An 18592-nucleotide genomic window follows, 5' to 3' on the forward strand; every position below is an offset into this window, starting at 1 on the left:
TTTTCTGGAAAATATAAAAAATACTAGAAGAAAAAGATACATAAGAAGAGTCCCGGGCTAACCACAAGGGTGGAGGGCGCGCCCTCCGACCTTGTGATTGCCTCGTGGGGCCCCCTGACGTGGAACCAACGCCAACCCCTCCTATAAATCCAAAAAACCCGAGAATAGAAGAGAGATCAGGAGTTCCGCCGCCGTAAGCCTCTGTAGCCTCGAAAAACCAATCTAGGCCCTCTTTGGCACCCTGCCGGAGGGGGCCATCATCACCGGAGGCCATGGAGGAGGATCTCAGAGGGGGCCATCATCGCCATGGAGGCCAAGGACCAGAGGGAGAACCTCTCCCCATCTAGGGGGGAGGCCATGGAGGAGGATGCACAAGGGGGATAACCTCTCCCCCTCTCTTTCGATGGCGCCAAAGTGCCACCGGGGGAACCATCGCCGCGGTGATCGTCTTCATCAACATCACCATCCTCATCTCTTTTACGTGGTCCACTCTCCCGCACCCCGCCGTAATCCCCTACTTGATCATGGTGCTTTATGCCACATATTATGATCCAATGATGTGTTGCCATCCTATGATGTTTTGAGTAGATTTCTTTTGTCTTTGGGTTGATTGATGATATAGATTGCTTTGAGTTGCATGTTTTATTTTGGTGCTGTCCTATGGTGCTCTCCATGTCGCGCAAGCATGAGGGATTCCCGCTATAGGGTTTGCAATATGTTCATGGTTTGCTTATTGTCTGCGTTGCGTGAGTGGCTGAAACACAAACACGGGTAAGCGAATCATGGCATATGGGAATAAAGGGGACTTGGTGTGTCAATTCTATGGTTGGGTTTTACCTTAATAATCTTTAGTAGTTGCGGATGCTTGCTAGAGTTCCAATCATAAGTGCATATGATCCAAGAAGGGAAAATATGTTAGCTTATGCCTCTCCCTCATATGAAATTGCAATAATGATTACCGATCTTGTTAACAATTTCCTAGGATAATTCCGAACACCGACCCATCATTATTTCACACTCGCTATTTATAATATATAGTAATACATTCTAACTTTATGTTAACAGCACCTACTTTTATATTTTAGTTCTCGATATCATGCAAAGTTATCCTCTTCATACCCACAACATATTTTTATTTCTCGTTTCTAGTTGGAAGCAAAACATTCGGTGTACGTAGAGTCGTATCAGTGGCAGATAGGACTTGAGAGAATATTGATCCTACCTTTAGCTCCTTGTGGGTTCGACACTCCATACTTATCACTTCCACCTTTGGAAATTGCTATGATGATTCTTTGCACTTGGGGATTATCATACACCTGGGTCGAGGTGACCTCCTGTCCATAGAAGTCGAACATCTGCTTTGCAACAAGGTTCAAGTGCACCTCCTTGAAGCCCTTGTCAGTCCTCACCCCACTAGCTATGATCTCACACATCTTGGTAAGTACAAAAGTGGAGAGGAACGGCTGCCATTTCATGCTGTTCCCATGTCATCCTTCTTCTCCTTTGCTGCTACCTTTAGAGCAGGAGCATGAGCAACAACATTGAGCTGAGCCAGCACAAATGGAGGAACCGTAGGCGGCACTTCGAACTGTAAGAGGCATCTGTTCCAGAGGAGGCCGGGAGTCCTCTTACGATAGCGGGAATTGGCTCTCGGACAACACAAGGGCATGACTAAACTCTTGTGTGGCCATGTCCTACAAATGTAAGTGTCATCAACACCACAAGACACTACACATGGACAGTATGAACTAGAAGTACAACATGGACAGATCGAACTAGCAGTACATCTGGGACAGATCAAACTAACACTACATCTTGGACAGATCAAACTAGCAGTAACACATGCACAAGCATACCACAACACAACAGAGCACTAATCATGGAGAACATAGCATTAATCATGGACACATGGATGATCTTGTTCAACACTTGCACACTAGTATACCACTGATTCATCCATGACCACTAACTACCAACACTTGCCCACATGGAAACAACCCCTAGCATGCTCCAAATCCATCACAACTAGCTACTACACCGTCACAGTCAAACATATCAGACGACCTAACCTTAGCACATGGACATATCTAGCTAGAACTAGAAGAGAGGAGGTGGTGATTGAACTTACAGAGGCCATCGGAATGGCCGCGGAGGAGGTGCCTGGCACGTCGGAGAGGAGGAGTCGACGCGCCGGCGTAGTCAATCGGTCGCCGGACTAGATGTGCTGCTTACCTCGTCGTCGAAGTGGATCCGCGCCGAAAGGAAAGCTCGAGAGAGGGGAAATGGTGGCGGGAGTTTTGCCGCGACTGCGACCCTCGATATATAGGGCGACCGAATCGTCGGGCGGTGAGTCGAATTCGATATATAGGGCGACCGAATCGTCGGGCGGTGAGTCGAATTCGTCCCGCCGGCTTTTCGTAGATGCGCCATCGCTCCCGCCATCTCCCACCCCTGCGCGGCAAGGCGTGACGTTCCCCTCCCCTGCATCGCTTGAGCCTGGTTCGCTGGAAACGGCCAATTCAGCCGTTCCTAGCGGGCCAGGCCGAGGGGTGCTTTGAAGTCCGTGCTATGCGGACCAAACAGTAAACACAGGCATTCAAACAGTCCAAAAACATCCCGCGCGGGGCCTGACTTGGCCTAATGCAGACTACCAAACGCGTCCTTATAGATTCCAAAGATTAACCGAGCAATTACACACCGCGTACTAGTTGCAAAATCCAACCAAACAGCTTCCAGCCTTACACGCGGTGTTGCTCCCTTCCCCAAACTCCAATGCTACCTTTTGTCACAAAAAAAAGCACATATGCTATCTCCCCCATCTAACAATCGCGGTGAGGTGGCACAGCTTGCATGTGCGTCGCAATAAGTTATCCGGGCCTACCATGCACCCACCCGTTCTAAAATAAGCGTCGTGATTGTAGGTGCATAATTAATTGCGAAAGCGACATGACATAATTGCATGCGCTAAAAAATAAGTGGGCATGTGCATAGCCAGTTCCCGAAGGAACCAGATTACCCTTCAGTAAAAGTTGTAGGAGTATTTGTCTTTTTTTTTTGAACATCAGTAATAAAAAGTTGTATTTGTCGTTCAGGTGGATTGCGATTGTCTTATGAGTTACCGTCCGGTTCCAACACGTCAAACACCCACATGCCCGAGTCGAACCTCCCCTCCCCTCCCCTGACCTTCCGGCCTTTGCCCTCCGGAGACGAAAAGCGCCTGCCTTTAAACCCCTCTGGCCTCTGCCAGCGGTCCGCTGCGGCTTGCTTACCCAGCCACCAGCCAAAATCCGCGACCAAAGTGCCAAGCCTTCTCCCCGAAGCCTTTCCGGAAAAACCCTCGCCCCCCTTCCTTCTCCCCCGCCCCACACCCCCACCCCGGCAGGCAGCGATCAAGCCCCGCCATCGCCATGGCCAGCGACGACGACTGCTACTACTACTACGACGACGACGGCGACGGCGAGGAGGATGAGAAGGACGGGGAGGAGGCGGCCGACTGGGACGGCCTGGCGGTGGGGGCGGACGAGGACGACCTCGGCCTGCTCGAGGACGACCCGCCGCACTCGGAGCGCCGCGTCGATTGCTGGGTGAGTTCTCGCGGCCGGCCGGCGGATTCCGCGCCCTTGGATTGCGTGCGCGTGCGGGTTATCGGGGCGAGATCGGGGGGATTCGAGCCTCCACGTGCCCCTCACCCTTCGCCAGACCAGGCCGAATTTCGCGTCTTTTTTTAAAGACTACTACTTGCGCGTCTCTGCATTCTGCTCTGTGTGCCTCTGTTATCCCCTTTCAGCAGCGCACTAGTTTGGCGAAGCAGTTTCCTCGCCAGATCGGCTCCGGACGGGACGGGTTTGCTATCAGTTAATCCCGACTGATACAGAGTCCCAATGTGATTGATCGGTGAAACAATATTGCCAGTGGCGTGACCGATCTGGAAATCACCCAGTAGCTCTGTTCGTTTCAAACTCTGTTTTAGTTGCGACATCTTTTAGTTCCTGGTTTGCTGATACCATAGTAAAATTACGAATCACATTTTATGCATAGGACACTATGGGCATGCAGAGCTTCCCTCCTTGAAAGCATAATTTGTTCTACTAATTACAATTTTAAGGACCATACAAATCATTTATAAGACAATAACTGCAAAATCAAGGCATCAGGCATAGATTCCACTCCTGGATTGCTGATAGTTCAGCTCCTGTCTGTTACCAAAGCTCAAAGCTCTGAACCTCTCATCTTTACAGTAAAATATCGATTATTCGCTCAAAGTAATTATCTTATTCTATCCAATCGTTTGTACTTCTCTTTTGCATTGTCTGTGATTTATGCCTCCGGATTAACCAACTGCAGTAGAATGTATAATATTTTTTGAAGAAGATTCTTATGGTTGTTTAATTAAGGTTTTAACATTTTATAACTGTTGTTGTAGGCTATTACAGAAGACACCCTTTCTGCGGCCCAGGTAATGAGCCATGCTGGTCATTTCTTATGATTTCAAAGCTAGATTCAGTCCGTCTACTGCTAGTTGAGGCTCACTGACTGTTTCTTTATCTACTATACCTACAGCAAGAAGACTTGTCCACAATGATGAATTTGCTCAATATAAAGCAGCACCAGGCGCGCAGTCTCTTCATTCACCACCGATGGAAGATAGACTGCATCTATGATTGCCTTGACAGGAAGGGGCGAGACCGCATGCTCAGAGAAGCAGGCATTGTACTGCAGGAGAAGAGTAGCATGCTAATAGGTGCCTCAAGAACACCCTCGACAAGTGTCCAATGCAACGTGTGCTTTGATGATGACTTGTCCCCGGCCGCTGTCTCAACTATGGACTGTGGCCATTGCTTCTGCAATGACTGTGAGTTCATCATGCCTTCTCCTCAGTAGTTATTTTATGACCCTGCATAGTTACTTTAAGGTGTACAGTTATTCTGATATGTACAATGACTGATCTTATGCAATGCAACCACCACCACCAGCAGCAGCAGCAGAGGATTAAAAACACTTGCAAAACACGTCTACGCTTGCTTACCCCTAACACCTGAAAATAAAAACAAAAACAAAAACATTTGCTTACCGGGCACTTAATTTTTTTTCCAGGTTGGACAGAGCACTTCAATGCAGCCATAGACGGCGGCAAGAAGCAGATACGTTGCATGGAGGTGAAGTGCTTGGCTATTTGTGATGAGGGCATTGTGCAGCGCCTACTTGGCCAGAAGTACCCCGATGCAGCCAAGCGCTTTGATCGCTTCCTACTGGAGTCTTATCTTGAGGACAATGACTTCGTGAAGTGGTGCCCCAGCATCCCACACTGTGGACGCGCAATCCGTGTGGGCACTGGTGATCGTTACTGCGAGGTCAAGTGTCTCTGTGGTGTCAGCTTCTGCTTCAACTGTATGGAGCAGACACACTCACCGTGCCCGTGTACCATATGGAAGCAGTGGAACACCAGGATCCATGGCGAGTCAGAGAACATCAAATGGATCGTTAAAAACACCAAGAGCTGCCCCAAGTGCTTCAAGCCAATTGAGAAGCGTGACGGTTGCAACCTGGTCAAGTGCAAGTGTGGCCAGTATATGTGGTAAGCTCTTTTTACATATGGGGTCATCTGTTCGTGAAAACATGTGAGCTCGACTGCCCAATCAGCAATCTGTGAACTGCTCATTAGTGTGCCTTTGGGATAAATTTCACCCCATTGTTTCTGCACATGCTTATTGCAGTGCTTACATGGCTAATTCACTCATTCTCTAAGGAATGTTCTTATGTTACCTGCTGCATGGATCCTATTCCGACTTAAATCAGTTATTGATTATTTGTTCTTTTATGAATGCAGCTGGCTATGTGGTGGACCCACAGGTAGCGCGCACACATGGACAAACATTGAGGGCCACAGCTGCAACCGATACAAGGAGAGCAAGGACAAGGTGGACACGGGCAGGCGGCAGCTAGAGCGATACGCGCATTACTGCAACCGGTTCAAGATCCATGAGGACTCATACAAGGAGCAGCACGAAAAGCTGGGGCCGGCCATCAAAGAGAAAGTGAAACAGCTGGAGTCGAACCACCTGCGACCAAGGCTGATCAGGGACGGCGACTGGCTGACCGATGCACACCAGCGCCTGCTCTGGTCACGGCAGGTGGTGTCTCGATCTTATGCGTTCGCCTACCACATGTTCGGCGGCGAACTGCGGGCGCACCGGTCAGAGCGGGGCAGCCTGGCCCCGGCGCAGAATCTGTTCGAGAGCCAGCAGGAGCAGCTGGAGCGCCACGTGGAGCAGCTGTCGAAGGTGCTCGTCACGGATATCCCGGCGCTGCCTGACCAGGAGATAGTGAAGGTGAAGCAGGAGGTCGTCAACCTCGACAAGATCCTCGAGAGGCTCTGCGGGGAGATGTACACCTGCATTCAGGACGAGCTGCTGCCGCTGCTCACGGAGCCCATGGACATCGCCGCGTACACGCCCGACGGCCCTGTGCGGGCCAAGGTGTTCCGGGCGTGACTGTGACAGGCTTCACTCGGATGCTGCTCGGGGCGGACAGACGGTGCGGCGGCAACTGATGAGTGAAGACCACCTTGACATGCATCAATCTAATGCAAATGTGGACGTACAGTAAGGAGGAATGATTTAGGCTGTGGTCTGAGGTTAGTGGAGGCCTCGCACGCTCTAGGAGGACCTAACCTAAGTACCTAAGTAAGTAGTACTAATATAGATTATTACGTATTAGTTTGCAAGTGAAGCACGTATGTACGGGTTCATCCAGGTATTTGTGGTGTCTATACTAAGCGTTGTTCTGGAACTACATATTTCTGATGGCCTTAACCACTTTCAGAAATTGGATCTTAACCCACACTTTACTAGGGCAAATCATCAAACCCCTGATAAAGTGTGGCAAATCATCTAATCCCCCCTTAATCTCGTATTTCTAGTCTGCATATAAGATTTGTCTGAAGTCAAATTATGAAGTTTGACAAATTTTATAGAAAGAAACATCAACATTCACAACACAAAATTAATATTGGTAGATGCATGGTGAAACTAATTTTTGCTATTATATAACTTTAATATTGAAGATGTTGATATCTATTAATATATTTGGTCAAACTTTTTAAAGTTTGACTTTAGGTAAATCTTGTATGCAGAGTAAAAAGAAAAGAAAAGAGTATATATAGAAGAACTTTGGGAGTTGTTCATGGATAAATTATTTTATTCCCTAACATGAAGAAAATGTGTGTGTTCAATTGTTGTATGTAATGTTTACATGGCATGTGCGTGTTCAATTGTTGCATGTAATGTTGATGTGCTATGTGTATGTGCAATCTATGAGAGAAATGTTTCCATTGAGTGATATATTGATTATATTGGAGTTCAAGTTATGTATAATTAAGGCCTTGTTTGGTAGTCCGCCGGCTCCAGAAATACGAGGATCTGCGGAATGGGTGTTTCCCTGCTCCTCTATTTTCAGCTGAAGCTACCCCGCTCCGGGAGTGGAGTTCTGGAGTGGCGAGACTCCGAACAGGCCCTAAGTGTGGTTCATTCGAGTGCTTAATTAAGTTGTGTAATGTTTCACTATTTTGTATCTTTTAAATCCCAAAATGTTCTAGTGATGAAGTTGTTTTTTGCAGCAAAGACCCTGTTGCAATTGCAACAAAGGGTTTTATTGCAATTACGACAGACACATCCATAAGCTGGAAATGCTTTTGCAATAAAGGATATATATATATATATATATATATATATATATATATATATTTGCAACGAGACCTCTGTTGCAGAACTTTTCCACAACAAGACCTCGGTTGCGGAAATTTTCTACAACAAGACATCTGTTGCGGAAAATACTACATCACTCTTGTTGTAAAGGAATGGCTACTCACGTGGACACATCGAACGGTCATTAGCATGTCTATCCAATGGTCAATGGACCGGTGGATGTTTTTTCATTATCCCCCGGCTGACGCGTAGGGCTGCCCTTTCTCTATACCTATACCTAATAATAAGAAAGGGGCTAATGCTTCCGACGGTATGTTAATGAAATTGCCCCAAAGTTGCAAAATATTACCCACCATTGCCATCTGTAAGTGATAAATTAAAGTTTTACACAGGGGAATCCCCGCATAGGTCGGCCCATGTAGTAGGAACCTTCTATGTTGTGTTGTGCGCGCTGGAAGAAGACACAACACGTCTCTTTGGCCAGCCATGTCTGGGTGGATTGTTTTTTAAATTTTGATTTCTATTTTTTGTTTTTGTTTTCCGTATTCTTTTTTTCTAATTTAAATAATTTTGGATTCCAAAAGGTTAAGAATTTTTTTAAAAATTAAAATTTTGAAATAAAATGTTTAATAACTCATAAATGTTTGCGGATTCACAAAATGTCCAGGATTTTTAAAAAAATTTGTGTATTCAAAAGTGTTCGTAATTTTTAAAACAAATGTTCGGGAAATAAAAAAAAGTTCATCGTTTTTTAGAAAAGTTCTTGTATTAAAAAATGTTAATGAAATTGAAAAACATTTTGGCACTTAAAAAATGTTAATGAAATTGAACAAAATTTTGGCAATTAAAAATGTTAATGAAATTGAACAATTTTTTTGAGAAAAGTTCTTTTTTTTGCTTCATTTTTATTCAGTTTCCTACGGGTTATTTCTCCATTTTTTGTTTGGTTTTTTCTTCTCTATTTTGCATTGTTCTTTTATTTGTATTCGTTTTCACGCTATATTTTTGTACCAGCCAAAACATTTTTAAATAATTTTTAATATAAATTCGATCAAACTTTTCAAAGTTTGACTTCGGACAAATCTTATATGCGAAGTAAAAAAAAGGAGGGAATATATATACAAGGACTTTGTGGGTGCTTAGAGCTAATTTATTTCCGTCAAGTTGATTTTGTTCCCAGCCATGCGGAAAATGGGTTTTGAAACTCAGTTCCGAGACCGAGCTCATAAACAGCAAAATAGGAATAGGAAAATAAAAATAAAAGATAAGGTCTGATCTTGTTTTTGCCAACAAAATCGTTGTTGTGTCTTACTATGTGCAAATTTCCTGAAGAGATGTCATTCCTGGTGCCGTGGAAAAATCCTCGGTGCTCTACGAAGTCTAAAAAATAGATTAGCACTGATTTTGATTTTTTTTACAAAGCAACAGAAATGCCCTTTCTTCATGAAAAAATGCATCAGGTCAGAACAAGATTATTTTTGTTGTCAAAATAATTCAGATCCCTTCTAGTACATCGATTTTCTTCATGGAGAAAAACATTTTTTTAAAGCTAAAAAAAAAAGACAAATTTCTTATTCTGCCACAGCGACTTTTTTTTTTTTTGAACTTCACAGCGACTTGATTGATCCAGCACAATCCAGCATCACCAGGAAGACCGTTCATAGCAGAAATTGCGTCCGGCTGATGTCGAATTTGTCCGACGAGGTCAGCTGCGGCTCCTGCACGCCGCTGAAGTTGACCACCTTGCGGACGAGCGAGCAGACGGGCGCGGGGAGCTTGCAGCTGACCCGGCCGTCGGCGTTGCGCTCGCGGATGATCGCCCTTATCGTCGCCAGCAGCTGCGCGTAGGTGGGCGTCCGCTGCGCGAACAGCGCCGCCGTGAAGAAGCTGTACGTCAGGGCCCCCATGCCCACCAGCTCGTCGCCGACCCCGTCGGTCGACGTCTGGGTGTCGGCGCAGCCGCTGATCAGGACCGCCTGCCCGCCGCTCGTCTTCTTCCAGGCGCCGTTCGGAGCGCTCTGGTCCATCCATTCCGATTCTCCGTTCCTCCAAAATGGCAAAACAATGGCATCATTAATCGATTATTACTACGTGCAGTGCGGCGTCGATGATCTTGTACTCTAGTACTTTTTGATTTTGCAGAGGTTGGGGAGATCGAGGACGGTGCCGCTGTGGCAGGCGTCGACGATCGCGTGGAGCCGGACGCCGTGCACGAGCGGCCGGACCAGGGCCGCGTTGATCTCGTCGTCCCGGATGTCGCTGCCGTCGTCGTCCGGGTCCGAGTCGACCGGGCAGAGCACCTCGTCCTTCCCGTCCCGCTCGTCGCCGTCCTCGTCGCGCACCTGGTCGCCGTGGCCGGAGAAGTGGAACACGAGGGAGTCGCCGGAGCCGCAGCCGTGCACGAGCCACCGCATCGCCAGCAGGATGTTGGACTTGGTCGGCGTCCGGTACGGGTCGCGCTCCTCGTCTGGCAATGGCAAGCAGCACAAGAATGACAATCGGACAAGAAACTCGGATCGGATGCACTGGCTTGGGTGTTCGTCCGTCGTTACCGGTGAGGACGAGGACGCACTGGCTTGGGAACCCGTACTTCTGGGTGAGCAGAAAGCTCATGCTCTTGACGTCGGTGATCGGGCCGCTCAGCTCAGGGAGATGTGTGCCCGTGTAGCTGATGCCGACCAGGAGGGCGCGCTTGTCGCCGTGGACTCTGGGGTAGCCCGCCTCCCGCAGCCTCGGCGGCGTTGCTGGCCTCGTGCGGCCGCCGCCCGCCATGTTGGTGATCATGTTCACCACGAAGCCCATGGCGCCGTGCCGCCGCCCGACGCGCGTCACCCCGCGGCAGTGCGCGCAATGCACAACGCGTGCGGCCCGCGGGACGGACAGGCCCTCGCCGCAGTGACCACACTCCATGGCTTGGCGTGCATCTCTCTTCTCAACTCCATGCCCCTTTTTATAGTGCTACATCGAGCCGGTAAAAGGCCATGATTGGAATGACCATCAAGCATTTTTGCAGGGATGGTTGGAGAATCGAATGCATCGTAGCACCGTGAACATTAACAAACTGCGCGGAGGAGTAAGTGGGCATATGATTCTAGCAACCACTGCTACCACATAATGAAATAAAGAAAAGAAAGAACAGTGCAGCATTCATCTTTTCTCAGTGGGACGTGCCGGTTAAGAGCATCTCTAGCAGATCTTGCAAAATCTCAACCCGTATAAAGCTTTTGCAGTTCATGGAAAAGGATATGCGGGTCAGCATGAGCGAGGTCAGACTCAGACCTCGTAAAACGTACTCATAAAAAAAAGATATTCGATGAATATGCTCTTTTACGGGTCGCCTACGCGGGCTGCATCGACCCGCAAACTGAAGACGCCCAATTATCAAATTTGACATCGATTCCAACAAATGAGTTCAAATTCAAACAATAGAACACAGTTCACACGCAAATAAAAGCTTAGTTTTGTAGGACAAACACAAAAGGGGGTCTTGCAAAAGTGACGATCACGTCCGGCATCATCTTGGTCGATCTTCACTCCATGCCATCGAGTCCATGGAGGTCATCGGGACCACCAAGTCTACCTCCGGCGCTTGTTCCAACTCCCGCGCCGAAATCATCGGCTGGTGCACTAAACGCATCGGCGACATTGGTTTCAAACCCCGTTGAGAAAACATCTCCGGCACTGTACACACACTGGCCGACGCAACCATTCTCCTCTTTAAGATTTCTCTTCTTGCCATATCATGCCATTATTTGGTGAGGTTGTCTATGTCATTGCGGTTCAATGTCATGATCTTGTTCTCTTCGGCAAGCAACTTGGACACGGCTTTGTTTTCAGCGGCACGTGCTCTTCTCTCCTCAGTGGCCGCTTTGCGCAGCCCCTCGTCCTTGAGCAATTGCCATTTTTCTTGCTTCTCCGGTGCCTTCTTCTCGGCCAACTCTTTCTTAATCTCTAACGTCTTCGCTAACATCAACTCATTTGATTGCACCATGACACCAATCTTGTCCCGCAAGCTCGACGCTTTGTTCTCTCTCTTCATCTTCTCCTTAGTCTTCTTGTTGTCATTGGGCTTGTTCAAGTTTCTTGGGCCATCGTTGTAACGCCCTCGATGCGGCTATATCTCCCACGTGTCGAAGCACGACTTAGAGGCATAACAGCATTGAAAGCTATGTCGCAAGTGAGGTAATCTTCACACAACCCATGTAATACATAAGGGAAAGAGATACATAGTTGGCTTACAATCGCCACTTCACACAATTACATGAATAAAACATTACATCAACCAGATACAATCAAGGTCCGACTACGGAACCCAAAATAAAAGAAGACTACCCCAAATGCTACACAGATCCCCCGATTGTCCCGACTGGGCTCCACTACTGATAAACTGAAAACGGAACGACACAAAGAACGAGATCTTCATCGAGCTCCTCCTTGAGCTTGGTTGCGTCACCTGCACGGTCTCATCGGCACCTGCAAGCTGGTTTTGGAAGTATCTGTGAGTCACGGGGACTCAACAATCTCTCACCCTCGCGATCAAGACTATTTAAGCTTATAGGAAGGGTAAAAGGGTATGAGGTGGAGCTGCAACAAGCGACTAGCATATATGGTGGCTAACATACGCAAAAGAGAGCGAGAAGAGAAGGCAAAAGCACGGTCGAACAACTATGATCAAGAAGTGATCCTAGAACAACTTACGTCAAGCATTACTCCAACACCGTGTTCACTTCCCGGACCCCACCGAGAAGAGACCATCACGGTAACACAAGCGGTTGATGTATTTTAATTAAGGTCACCTTCAGGTTTTCTACAACCGGACATTAACAAATTTCCATATGCCCATAACCGCGGGCACGGCTTTCGAAAGTTCAATACCCTGCAGGGGTGTCCCAACTTAGCCCATCACAAGATCTCACGGTCAACGAAGGATATTCCTTCTAGCGGGAAGACCCGATCAGACTCGAAATCCCGGTTACAAGACATCCTCGACAATGGTAAAACAAGTCCAGCAAGACCACCCGATGCGCCGACATCCCGATAGGAGCTGCACATATCTTGTTCTCAGGGCAACACCGGATAAACAATCCGTACAACTAAAACCAGCCCTCGAGTTTCCCCGAGGTGGCGTTGCAAGGGGCTCTAGTTTGGACCAACACTTAGACAAGCATTGGCCCGGGGGTTTAAAATAAAGATGACCCTTGGGCTGGCCTAACCCAAGGGAAAAAAAGGCTAGGTGGCAAATGGTAAAACCAATGTTGGGCCTTGCTGGAGGAGTTTTATTCAGAGCGAACTGTCAAGGGGTTCCCATTATAACCCAACCGCGTAAGGAACGCAAAATCCGGGAACATAACACCGATATGACGGAAACTAGGGCGGCAAGAGTGGGACAAAACACCAGGCATAAGACCGAGCCTTCCACCCTTTACCAAGTATATAGATGCATTAATTAAATAAGAGGTATTGTGATATCCCAACAAGTAAACATGTTCCAACAAGGAACAACATCTCCATGTTCCAACAAGGAACAAACTTCAATCTTCACCTGCAACTAACAGCGCTATAAGAGGGGCTGAGCAAAGCGGTAACATAACCAAACAATGGTTTGCTAGGACAAGGTGGGTTAGAGGCTTGGTTCAACAATATGGGAGGCATGATAAGCAAGTGGTAGGTATCGCATCATAGGCATAGCAAAAGAGCGAGCAACTAGCAAGCAAAGATAGAAGTGATTTCGAGGGTATGGTCATCTTGCCTGAAATCCCGCAAGGAAGAAGAACGAGTCCATGAAGAAGTCAAACAGACATAGTCGACCGGATCCTCACAAACGCGACGATATCGGAACTAACCCGAAGAAGCATCACCGAAAAGAAGCAAACAACATGGTAAACAACCACCACATAAACATGGCATGATGCACAACCAAGTATGATGCATGTCCGGTTTAAATGTTCATGGCATGACAAAGTAAACAAGCAATTCTACATATTAAGTGGAGCTCAATATGCAACAAGTTGCATATTGACGAAACACCACATCAATTATTTATTTCTCTCTCGGTTAGGTACTCAACAATATTAAATGTTGTTTAAACATGGCAAGAGGTGATACATAACAAAACTATACCATCTAAACAATTTAAATGGGGCTGGATATAACAAACAACAAATCCGGTAAATCCCCATATGCATTAGTAATTTGTTGCAACAACAATCTAAACATTTTAATTGTTGTTATCATGATGCGGATGACATGAACAAGTTTATGCAATTTTATTAAAAGTTGACAAGAGCATTATGAAGCATTTGTCACCGTGGTGAAAAGGAAAAAGGGTGCCATGGCAACGATAACGAAAACGGTGCCACGGCAACGTTCCGGTTTCGGTAACTCGATTGAGATACCGATGCAAAGGAGAAGTGTGCGGATGCGTGCAAAAGATGGTGGGGCGCTCCCGGATTCCAGGTGTCCCATGATTTGGCGACAAGGAAACGAGCGGCAATTTGGGCTCGGTGCAAACACGAGCATCCCAAACATCGTAAGAATTCGTTCTCGGACGATCGTCTCAGGGTTATACCTTCGAAGCGTGCATTATCGGAATGGATCGGGATCGAATTCAGCGGTAGGGGTACACGTGTCGAAGGGGAAGTAGTTGTTCACGGGGTCATCGTGGGAAGTAGTGGTTCACGTGACGGTAGTTGAACTTGACATTTGCATTACACGGGTCTTCAGTGACGATCGTCATACATGGTTTGGAGTGGTACTTGCATCTTCGGACTTGTCGATCTCGATTCTTGCGATGGTAGCGGTATACGTCTCGTTTTCGGAGAGGTACTTGGGGTCATTTGAACTTGTCGGTCTCGTCATCTCGAAGGGGTGCTTGCCGTTCTTAGCGATTCCGAAGATGGCGGTAGATGTACTTGGTGCCAATATGGTCTTCGCGTACTTGACGACTCCGGACGGGGCAACAAAACATAGTCGACCTCGCCGTTTCGGTGTAGTAGTGGAACGAATGTACCTCAGATGTTCCAGAACTGCAACGATAAAATTATGACGACAACACCTTAGAGCTCAACTCCCCGGGACACTTCCACAAAACCCCTGACAGGAGGCACCAACACAATGTTCTCGTCATAAAACCATCGAAACGATTCCAAGATAACCGCGTGATCCTAAACATTTTTTTTGTGAAATTTGAGAATAGAAGAGTCAAAACTCTACGTCAGGATGCCTTACCAGAGCGATGAGGAGACTGGGAAGTAAAAAGAATTCCTAAACTCTCCGATATATAATTCCTAAATGACTCAAAACATTTTTCTAGACACAAATCGGCCGCTAAAGACGATCAAGCAATGGGGCTCCTAAGGTCGGGGAAGGCTCTGATACCAACTTGTAACGCCCTCGATGCGGCTATAGCTCCCACGTGTCGAGGCACGACTTAGAGACATAACCGCATTGAAAGCAATGTCGCAAGTTAGGCCATCATCACAACATCCCATGTAAGATAAACAATAAAGGGGAGATAACATAGTTGGCTTACACTCGCCACGTCAATCAAGTACATAAAATAGCATTACATCATTCAAACACTCATGGCCCGACTACGGCGCCAAAATGAAAGAACAACCCAACATGCGACACGGTCCTGATCACCCCCAACCGGGCACCACTACTGATCATCAGGGAAAGACACGTAGTAACGTTGAGAGTCCTCGTCGAACTCCCACTTGAGCTCAAGCGCGCCATCTGGAGCAGAATCATCAGGCCCTGCATCTGGTGTAATAGTAATCTGTGAGCCACAGGGACTCAGCAATCTCGCACCCTCACGATCAAGACTATTTAAGCTTAATAAGAAAGGCAAGGTAAATATGTGGAGCTGCAGCAAGCGACTAGCATGTATGGTGGCTATCCTGTTCGCTAAAGAGAGCGAGAAGAGGAGGCAAAGCGCGAACGAGTAACTAGAGGGCAATCTTGCGGCAAACATTGCTCCAACACCGTGTCCACTTTCCGGACTCCGCCGAGAAGAGGCCATCACGGTAACTCACACAGTTGATTCATTTTAATTAAGTTAAGGTTCAAGTTATTTACAACCGGACATTAACAAATTCCCATCTGCCCATAACCGCGGGCACGGCTTTCGAAAGTTCAAATCCCTGCAGGGGAGTCCCAACTTAGCCCATGACAAGCTCTCACGGTCAACGAAGGAATAGACCTCCTCCCGAGACGTTTCGATCAGACTCGGTGCCTCGGTTCTACAAGACACTTCGACAGGTTAAAACAAATCCAGCAACACCGCCCGAATGTGCCGACAAATCCCGATAGGAGCTGCACATATCTCTTTCTCAGGGCACACTCAGATTGTCCTAGGTACGGGTAGGCTAGCCCAGAGTTGCGCCTGGTGGGCACCGGCAGCTGATAGATGGACCAACACTCAGAGGAGCACTGGCCCGGGGGGGTTTAAATAAGATGACCCTCGGGCTCCGGAAACCCAAGGGAAAAAGAGGCTAGGTGGCAAATGGTAAAATCAAGGTTGGGCATTGCTGGAAAAGCTTTAATCAAGGCGAACTATCAAGGGGTTCCCATTATCACCCAACCGCATAAGGAACGCAAAAATCCGGGAACATAACACCGATATGACGGAAACTAGGGCGGCAAGAGTGGAACAAAACACTAGGCGAGAGGCCCAGCCTTCCACCCTTTACCAAGTATATAGATGCATTAAGATAACATGGCAATATAATAATATCCCAACAAGTAAATAAATGTTCCAACAAGGAACGGTCTCCAATCTTCACCTGCAACTAGCAACGCTATAAGAGGGGCTGAGAAAGCAGTAACATAGCCAATCAATGATTTGCTAGGACATGGTGGGTTAGAGGTTTGACATGGCAGTTTGGGAGGCATGATAAGCAAGTGGTAGGCATCGTAGCATAGGCATAGCAAAAGAGCGAGCATCTAGCAAAGCAAAGATAGTAGTGATTTCGAGGGTATGATCATCTTGCCTGCAAAGTTGTCAGAGTTGACTGGATCCTCGAAAGCAAACTCAACGGGCTCCTCGTTAACGAACTCGTCTCCCGGTCTACCCAAACAAGACAAACAAGCAACAAGGACACAATCAACCACGTGCAAGGCTCAAACAATATGATGCAAACATGGTATGCTATGCGGGATGCGATGCGGGATGCATATGCAAGATGTGACAAGGAATGCATGAACCTGGCCTCAACTTGGAAAACCAAGTGTGCCCCTGGAAAGATGAGATGAAATCTCTTAAAAACGATATAAAGAATGCCGGAATCGAAGTTACGGTTTGGAAATGGCAAGCGATTCAAATATGACCACGTTCTGCGATTTACAGCAAGTAGCCATCTAAATTCAACAAGATGAACATGCTACAGCACCCAAACATGGCAACAAAATACATGACAGGGATGCATTCAAGATGCTTAACAAAAGTCTAGCACTGAGCTACGGCCAATTCATCCATTAACAGGTTCAAACAAGCATGGCAAAAATGCATTTGACAAACAAATTTCAGACTTGGTGAAATTAACACTTGCCCGGAATTTCAGATCAGATAGCCCTCTTCGGAGCATGAAAACTATATGCTACAGGACCTGAACATGGCAAAGTAAAGCATGGCATGGAGCTACTCCAAGAGCTTAACAAAAGTCCATTAGTGACCTTGAGCCAAAAGGGATCAGAAAAATACAATTGCAAGCATGTGAACATGGCAAAAACATAATCAGATCACAGACTTAGTGAAAACTGGAGCATGCTAAAAACAGATATCAAGTAGGCATGTTTACGAGCTCGATGCACTCACTACAGAGCAAGTCATGACAATCTAAGCATACACCCATCAAGAATACACAAAATTCAAGCTAGACAAGGCAAGAACAATAACATAGCATGCACGGATCAACTATAACATCATCGGCAAAATCGCTAACAAGTAGATAATCTGCCTAGATTCACGAAATGACAAAAGTAGAGCTCGATTGACTCAAGCTAGGGTGCTACATAATTGCAAACAAAGACATGGATGGATAGAGCACTACAAGATTAACAAAACATCCTTACTGATCATCCTCAAAAGAGGCACGGATCACTAGGAAACAATATGAACATATGGCCATATGAGATAAACAGCTCAAGGACTTAGTGGAAATGCTAAGTCCCTGAAATCAGCATTAGCAAATGCCTCACTTTGCAAGCTTGTGCTAGTCACCACACACATCACAAAAATACATGGGTTGCACCTCTAAAAAGATGGCAAAACCCTTAACAAAACATATGTAGAGCTCATGGGCATATCATGCACACAATAATCATGGCAAAAATGACAAATATCTAAATGGAGCAGCAAATCTGACAATTAACTCAAGTAGCACTCTTCTAATAGCATTTCGGGCATCGAGATGAACTCAAATGAAAATGATGCAATGAGATGAAATGATGTACTCTCTGAGATGAACATTTTGATATGCTATATGCCAAAAACGGAGCTACGGATGCGGAGATATAGCACGATGAACAGGAGCAAATTATTAGGGTTTCAGGGCAAAAGTCAACCATCCCAATTTCCAGATCTGGATCTGGCACGGATTCCGAAGCAGGCCGCCGGAGTTACTGTTCACCGACGGAGATGAAGCTCGCCGGAGGTCGACGGGGAGGCGGAGGAGAGGCTCGCCGGAGAAGGTCGCCGGCCCCGGGCGCGGTGGAGGTGGCCGCGAGCGACGAGGGGCGGCCGGAGGCGCGGCGACGAGGGAGCTCGCCGGAGTTGGCGTCGGGCGGCGGAGTGGCGGCGGGGCGCGGGGAAGACGGCGGCGGGGGCGCGATGGTGCGGCGGCTCGGGCGCGCGGGCCGGGAGGGCCCCGCCTGGGCCCCGGTGGACC

The 18592-nt window shown here is 47.3% G+C and overlaps 2 protein-coding genes across 2 annotated transcripts; one reads left to right on the plus strand and one right to left on the minus strand.

The window, feature by feature from the left end:
* Positions 1 to 3253: 3253 nt before the first annotated feature.
* Positions 3254 to 6889, plus strand: LOC119286697 (probable E3 ubiquitin-protein ligase ARI3). Its single transcript, XM_037566134.1, has 5 exons — positions 3254 to 3584; positions 4424 to 4456; positions 4561 to 4852; positions 5095 to 5575; positions 5828 to 6889. Exons 1-5 carry the CDS (start codon positions 3408 to 3410, stop codon positions 6489 to 6491), a joined length of 1647 nt encoding a protein of 548 aa, XP_037422031.1. The 5' UTR covers positions 3254 to 3407; the 3' UTR covers positions 6492 to 6889.
* A 2146-nt stretch (positions 6890 to 9035) lies between these two features.
* LOC119286698 (metacaspase-1-like) lies at positions 9036 to 10613 on the minus strand. Its single transcript, XM_037566135.1, has 3 exons — positions 10256 to 10613; positions 9831 to 10170; positions 9036 to 9749 (listed from the first exon to the last, which is right to left on the minus strand). The coding sequence occupies exons 1-3, from the start codon at positions 10611 to 10613 to the stop codon at positions 9362 to 9364; spliced, it is 1086 nt and encodes a 361-aa protein (XP_037422032.1). The 3' UTR covers positions 9036 to 9361.
* Between the last annotated feature and the right edge of the window lie 7979 nt (positions 10614 to 18592).

Source organism: Triticum dicoccoides, chromosome 4A, assembly GCF_002162155.2.
Source record: "Triticum dicoccoides isolate Atlit2015 ecotype Zavitan chromosome 4A, WEW_v2.0, whole genome shotgun sequence".
Classification (NCBI taxonomy): Eukaryota; Viridiplantae; Streptophyta; class Magnoliopsida; order Poales; family Poaceae; genus Triticum; species Triticum dicoccoides.

Excerpts from the sequence above, each read along its gene's own strand:
- LOC119286697 (XM_037566134.1), top strand. The coding sequence starts at position 3,408 with ATGGCCAGCGACGACGACTGCTACTACTACTACGACGACGACGGCGAC. Across the intron at positions 3,585-4,423 it reads AGCGCCGCGTCGATTGCTGG|GCTATTACAGAAGACACCCT; the intron begins GTGAGTTCTCGC and ends CTGTTGTTGTAG. Across the intron at positions 4,853-5,094 it reads CCATTGCTTCTGCAATGACT|GTTGGACAGAGCACTTCAAT; the intron begins GTGAGTTCATCA and ends TTTTTTTTCCAG.
- LOC119286698 (XM_037566135.1), bottom strand. The coding sequence starts at position 10,613 with ATGGAGTGTGGTCACTGCGGCGAGGGCCTGTCCGTCCCGCGGGCCGCA. Across the intron at positions 10,171-10,255 it reads GTGCGTCCTCGTCCTCACCG|ACGAGGAGCGCGACCCGTAC; the intron begins GTAACGACGGAC and ends TGCCATTGCCAG. Across the intron at positions 9,750-9,830 it reads AACCTCTGCAAAATCAAAAA|GAACGGAGAATCGGAATGGA; the intron begins GTACTAGAGTAC and ends GCCATTTTGGAG.